We start from the raw sequence: 7,230 nt of genomic DNA on the forward strand, positions 1-7,230 counted from the left end.
CCCCTGCTGAAATTATCTCGACTGTGATATTTACATATGAATAAGCCGTGACTCATTCTCCCAAAAAAAACGTCCAAGCGTCGCTAGAGTGTTCGGGTTTCGCTTGATAAAAAGGTGGCAACCCTAGTCCAGAGTTCAGTTCTAAATCTCCAGGTTACCCCTCCTTTTCCTTGCTGTAGTGGATCTGATTCCGTAGAAGCTTTTGCTGTTTTCTATACCAGCATGGTGCCCCATCCTCAGTATAGTGGCTGAAGGGGCTGTGATACGTCGGCTCGTTCTTGTTTGCACGGGCACAAATCTTCTGTGATCTTAAAAGAGGACCTGTCCCAAGGAATGGCAACCCCCCCCCCTTTGGGGCAAATGTCTTTTATATCTACCAACAACTGCATCCAGGGACACTGTAAGCCCCGCCTACTATCTGGGTGGGTGCACCCATATCATGCCCACTATGAGTTGGTCCAGCCCGGTCCCAGCCTTTAACTATGCAGGTAACGGCCATCATGTTCACTCTACAGGTTGGTCCCACCCAGGCCCACTCATGACCCTGATGATGATCCCCACAATGAATGGCCTTTTGACTTCTTGTGCATGTGTTGTAACTCAAAATGGTTGATGATGTGATCCCAGGACATGGCCAAGGACACAGCATCAGCGGGACAGAGGGCCATGATGTGGGACTGTCCCGGCGAATCTAGGACAGTTGGTTCATATGCGTCTATGCAGTGCAAGGACCTGGCTGATTAGATGCAGCATAGTGTTGATGAATGTAAAGTTGATTGTACGGTCAGATTGCAGCATGTATGGTGAGCTCTATGTTGATTTGGCTCTCATGACTTTATGTGCAATCAGTGTTTTATTTATACTGCTTTTTACCCTTATTTGTTTATTGATCGGTTTGTGTTTTGTGTCTCCTTTTAAGGATCCTGAATGTACTCCGCGTGCGGATTCTTCTCCCTTTATTTAATGGCCGCCGGATGACCTCGTAAGACCCGCAGCTGATCCCGCTCTTTCGGGAAAGATGCCGCTTCCGTTCGGGCTGAAGTTGAAGCGGACGCGGAGGTACACGGTGTCGAGTAAGAGTTGCCTGGTGGCGCGGATCCAGCTGCTCAACAATGAGTTTGTGGAGTTCACCCTCTCGGTGGAGAGCTCGGGGCAGGAGTGCCTGGAGGCGGTGGCGCAGAGGCTGGAACTTCGAGAGGTGAGTGCGCTGATGATGTCGGCCGTATGATGCAATGACCTTCCCCCTAGGTAGATCTCTATATAATACAATGGGCGGTGTGTGGAGGGAGGCGGCTCTCCTGTTGTCCGGCTTCACTCTCTCAGAGGACCTTATTAGGGATGCACAGATACATTTCAGATACCAGTGCAGATACTTGGCATTTTCATGAGAACTACCAGGGTTGCAGCGGTTGCAGCTGGGACCGGGCTCTGGCGCTCCACTAAGCAGTCTGCATAGAGAAGGACCTCCTTACATTGGTAGCCAGTGGAGAAGAACCCCCTTGCACTGGTTGTCCATTGGAGAAGGGACACCTTACATTGGTTGTCTATTGGAGAAGGGAACCCCTTACATTGGTTGTCCATTGGAGAAGGGAACCCTTACATTGGTTGTCTATTGGAGAAGGGAACCCCTTACATTGGTTGTCCATTGGAGAAGAGCCCCCTTACATTGGTTGTCCATTGGAGAAGGGACCCCTTACTTACATTGGTTGTCCATTGGAGAAGGGACCCCTTACTTACATTGGTTGTCCATTGGAGAAGGGGACCCTTACATTGGTTGTCCATTGGACAAGGGACCCCTTACTTACATTGGTTGTCCATTGGATTAGAACCCCCTTACATTGGTTGTCCATTGGAGAAGGGACCCCTTACTTACATTGGTTGTCCATTGGAGAAGGGAACCCTTACATTGGTTGTCCACTGGAGAAGAGCCCCCTTACATTGGTTGTCCATTGGAGAAGAGCCCCCTTACATTGGTTGTCCACTGGAGAATAGCCACCTTACATTGGTTGTCCACTGGAGAAGGGCCACCTTTTACTGGTGGTCAGTGGAAGATGGACCTCATTACATCGGTTGTCTATTGGAGAAGGACCTCCTTACATAGATTTTCCATTGGAGTAGGGCCACATTACATTGGTAGCCAATGGAGAATCACCCCCTTACATTGGTTGTCTATTGGAAAAGGGCCCCCTTACATTGGTTTTCTATTGAAGAAGGACCCCCTTACACTGGATGTCCATTGGAGAAGGGCCACCTTATATCGGTTGTCCATTGGAGGAGAGCCACCTTATACTAGTGGTCAGTGGGGGAAGGGCCCTATTACACTGGTGGTAAGTGGGAACAATGCTCCCCTTACAGATAGACAAAAAGTGAATTGGCATCAGTGGTTACTTATCTGAGAGCCAGAGATTGGTTGTTGGTTGGGGAACCCATAGCAACCTCTGGAGGAATCCTAACGTTTTGGGGGACCCTGGCTGAGAATAAATTACATTGGTTGTCCATTGGAGAAGGGAACCCTTACATTGGTTGTCCACTGGAGAAGAGCCCCCTTACATTGGTTGTCCATTGGAGAAGAGCCCCCTTACATTGGTTGTCCACTGGAGAATAGCCACCTTACATTGGTTGTCCACTGGAGAAGGGCCACCTTTTACTGGTGGTCAGTGGAAGATGGACCTCATTACATCGGTTGTCTATTGGAGAAGGACCTCCTTACATAGATTTTCCATTGGAGTAGGGCCACATTACATTGGTAGCCAATGGAGAATCACCCCCTTACATTGGTTGTCTATTGGAAAAGGGCCCCCTTACATTGGTTTTCTATTGAAGAAGGACCCCCTTACACTGGATGTCCATTGGAGAAGGGCCACCTTATATCGGTTGTCCATTGGAGGAGAGCCACCTTATACTAGTGGTCAGTGGGGGAAGGGCCCTATTACACTGGTGGTAAGTGGGAACAATGCTCCCCTTACAGATAGACAAAAAGTGAATTGGCATCAGTGGTTACTTATCTGAGAGCCAGAGATTGGTTGTTGGTTGGGGAACCCATAGCAACCTCTGGAGGAATCCTAACGTTTTGGGGGACCCTGGCTGAGAATAAGTCCATCGTTCCTGCGTTGTGTTAGTTGCTGGCAGCACTCTGCAGCAGTAGTGAGTATCTCCGCCGCCAGTAGCAGGATCCTCTCTTACTATCTGCATTTATGACTCGCTGGTTTCACTGAAACTCTTCAGATAAATGCAAAGTCTGAAATTCCGGAGACCGGCTCAGGAATTCATCCACAATAGGTGTCTCTGCTGATACAGTCCCTGAGTACCTGACGTGTTTGACAGCCGCCTCTCTGTTTTCGCAGCAGCCGTGGCTGACAAACAGACCCGGGCCACCTACTCAGCAAGTTGCAGAAAGAAAGAAATGACTGGTATGCGGGGAGCTTTATTGTGCAACACACATTCCTGGGCGGTGAGCGAGCTGGGCGCCCTGGACCGCTGCCAGCTGGAAAGCCGCGTAGTCCTAAGCAAAATTCTTTGCCGTAGTATTGTGGTGGCTCTTCTGGTTGTGACGTCACAATGGGACTATTGTCCTCCACCCAAGAGGGGAAGGCGGGCATACCGAGAGCTGCTATTCCTGGGGCCCGCTGCTTTGGCCCGGCCAACGTGGGCTTATGTGACTCATTGCCCCTGGTGGTTGATGACTAACGTAGCTGGGCAGCAGATTCGCATGCCGGACCTGATGCAAGAGCGGCTAAATGCGTCTTCACATCATTCCTGCACGCCTGTGTCATCGAAGGAGCCTACGCCGGGTGTACGCCGGAGCGGTGCGGGGGCGGCTGCAGGAAAAGAACAGCGCAGCGTTTATAAATGAAACGGTGAAGCCCGCGTAGAGTGTGTGCAATTCCCTGAGCGCGGAGAGAGAGTGCCAAGCGGCGTGCTGGTTTACGTAGACTAAGGCTTCATTCACACACGACGCAAGTGCAACATTGTATATTGCGAATATACGCGTACATGAGCGTATATACGAGCTTATATGCGTGCACTATTTTCAATCCCACAATGCATCATTCGTAATGGAAATGTTAATGAACTGTACGTGCGTATATGCACGCAAATACGCTGCCTGGACGCATCTCGGTTCCATTCTGTTTTTGCGCATTTTTACGCAACGCAAATATACGGCTCCATACGCAGCTATTTATTTGCATATGGTACTATACGCACGAATCGGCCGGCATGTACAGCTCCGTGCTGCGCGCACGGCCGTATCGGGGCAGCTCCCGGGAAGGACAGGTGCTGCGTGTGATTAGTACGCAGTCCCCGTCCTTCTCTATGGGACTACGCGGCCGTACGCCGCCCTATGCTCACCCGCCCTGCACGTCCGTGCGGGTGTCCATACGCGTACTCTGACAGGATGGATCCTGTCTGCGTCCGAGCCAGGACACCCGCACCCGTATGGACCTGCACTTGGGGTGAGCGTAGGGCGGCGTACAGACGCGTATTCCCATCGAGATCTAAATCCGATCACTGCACTCTCACAGAAACTTCAACGTGCTCATTTCCGAAGGTGTTTTCAGTCCTTTTAAAATCTGCAGCTTTCATTAAAATAATCCCGGGTGATCCTGCCACGAGGGTCCTTGTTCAGGCACTTCCTCTTATAAGGTGACAATCTTGCAGCTGTGCTCCTGCGTTGTCACTTGTCACATGCTCCCCTGGTGGGGGACTACATGCGGCCATCGCTCAGGCATAGTGCACAGCTGTCATTTCTTATGAAGCTGTTCCAGATCAATGGCGTGCAGCTGACAATGTGGCGAGTGCATATAGACGGCAAGTGGCTAAAAGAGGCTGCAGGTGATCAGCAGCATTGAATGGGGGGTTAAAAAATAAGTCATTTACATAAAGCAAAATTTTAATGTTTTCTGCGGAAATAAATATTATCCAGTTGGGGCTTACAGTAGAGATAGGTAACTGCTGTGTGTCATAGCAGAGGCTGTGCTGTGTCGCAGTAAAGCGTTGTGTCAAAGTAGAGCCCATGTTGCAGTAGAGGCCGCGCCGTGTCGCAGTAGAGCGTTGTGTCGCAGTAGAGCGTTGTGTCGCAGTAGAGCGTTGTGTCGCAGTAGAGCGTTGTGTTGTAGTAAAGGCAGCGCCATGTCGCAGTACAGGCCGTGCTCTGTCACGGTAGAGCGTTGTGTCGCGGTAGAGGCTGTGTGGCAGTAGAGGCAGCGCCGTGTTGCAGTAGAGACCATGTCGCAGTAGAGCATTGTGTTGCAGTAGAGGCCGCACCGTGTTGCAGTATAGCGTTGTGTCGCAGTAGAGCGTTGTGTCGCAGTAGAGGCAGCGCCGTGTTGCAGTAGAGCGTTGTGTTGCAGTAGTGGCAGCGCCGTGTTGCAGTAGAGCGTTGTGTGGCAGTAGAGGCTGCACCATGTTGCAGTAGAGACCATGTCGCAGTAGAGCATTGTGTCGCAGTAGAGGCCGCACCGTGTTGCAGTAGAGCGTTGTGTTGCAGTAGAGGCCGTGCCGTGTTGCAGTAGAGACCATGTCGCAGTAGAGCGTTGTGTCGCAGTAGAGGCCGCACCGTGTTGCAGTAGAGCGTTGTGTGGCAGTAGAGGCTGCACCATGTTGCAGTAGAGACCATGTCGCAGTAGAGCATTGTGTCGCAGTAGAGGACGCACCGTGTCGCAGTAGAGCATTGTGTCGCAGTAGAGGACGCACCGTGTTGCAGTAGAGCGTTGTGTTGCAGTAGAGGCCGCGCCGTGTTGCAGTAGAGACCATGTCGCAGTAGAGCGTTGTGTCGCAGTAGAGGCCGCACCGTGTTGCAGTAGAGCGTTGTGTCGTAGTAGAGGCTGCACCATGTTGCAGTAGAGACCATGTCGCAGTAGAGCGTTGTGTCGCAGTAGAGGCCGCGCCGTGTGGCAGTAGAGCTTTGTGTTGCAGTAGAGGCCGTGTGGCAGTAGAGGCCGCGTCATAGTGCAGTGAATTCCCCGTGTATAGAGGAATAGGAGGACGGGAGCTCTTGGCTGGAGACGGATGGAAATGTTTTTCCGAGTCTCTGAAGCAGACAAGTCTCAGCACGTTGAGCAGGAATACTCTGTATGTGAGATACGGAGGAGCAGAGGGGGCAGGTGGTGTGACTCGGGAGGTCGCTGTGTGTACGGGATCAGCTGACCCTTCCATGAACTGCCATTGTTACTGTATAATATAAACTCATTAACTGCTATGTGCAGCAGAGGAATATGTAGGAGAATCTCCTGTCAGAGGTCTGTGCGTCGTGTGCTCGGGGGTTTTGTTTCCCAGCATTCCGCGATTATCAGAAAGACATTCATTGATCGTTAAATGTTCATATCGGAACCAGCTGCACCTCTAGCAGGGATCTCTCGTGAGGCGCTGAGACAAAAAAAGAAGGAAATAAAGTATTCTGAAATCTGATATTATTTACAGTGTCAATTGTATTCACTCTTCTTAGATCTGCAGTCCCTGGTGACCCCACCATGAAGGTCCTTGTTCAGGCACTTCCTGTTAGAGGGTGACAATGCTCCGTCCTTGTTCAGGCACTTCCTGTTAGAGGGTGGCAACGCTCTGTGCCTGTCTGCCAATTGTTCTCCTGTGTTGTCACCCCCATGACATTCTGTTCCAGTAGACACTACAATTGGCAGTGCCGGCACACATTGCTCAGATATGTTCTATTAGAATGCGGTCCAGAGCAATGACGTGAAGCAAATGTAGGCGGGAAATGTCTGGAAGAGATCAGCAGCACCGAGACAGGGAAAAAGAGTGTAAGCAGGAAAGGAAATGATTGCAGTTCTTAAGTACACAGAGCAAACAACATGTTTACATCTACTTTCATCTCATGGGGTCACCCCGCGAGGCGACATTGGCATCAGCTTCCTGTGTGTATGAGCGGTTGTAGCGGATAGTTTCGGTGTTATGTGACAATATCGGAGTACTGATCGTCTCTCTGCTTCCTGTCCTCAGGTGACGTACTTCAGCCTCTGGTACCTCAACAAGCAGAACCAGCAGCGCTGGGTGGATCTGGAGAAACCGCTGAAGAAACAGCTCGATAAATACGCCGTGGAGCCGACCGTGTATTTCGGAGTGGTGTACTATGTGCCGTCTGTGTCCCAGCTGCAGCAGGAGATCACCAGGTGAGGGCGAGACTGCGACACCTTCCTTATGTTCAATGAAAACTGACCGTTCCTAACCCCATTCAGATCCCCCCTCTGTACAGCTCCCCCCTCCCCTCCGTACAGC

General features: G+C 51.1%; 1 protein-coding gene across 1 annotated transcript in view; it reads left to right on the forward strand.

Moving 5' to 3' along the window:
* The first annotated feature begins 921 nt into the window (after positions 1-921).
* PTPN21 (protein tyrosine phosphatase, non-receptor type 21) overlaps positions 922-7,230 on the forward strand; it is a 43,179-nt gene continuing 36,870 nt past the window's right edge. The window contains exons 1-2 of the mRNA XM_018563356.1: positions 922-1,198; positions 6,955-7,124. Coding sequence (XP_018418858.1) covers positions 1,019-1,198; positions 6,955-7,124 — 350 coding nt within the window. The 5' untranslated portion in view covers positions 922-1,018. The remainder of the gene's footprint in view (positions 1,199-6,954; positions 7,125-7,230) is intronic.

This window comes from Nanorana parkeri, unplaced genomic scaffold, assembly GCF_000935625.1.
Source record: "Nanorana parkeri isolate BGI_ZX_2015 unplaced genomic scaffold, ASM93562v1 scaffold658, whole genome shotgun sequence".
NCBI lineage: Eukaryota > Metazoa > Chordata > Amphibia > Anura > Dicroglossidae > Nanorana > Nanorana parkeri.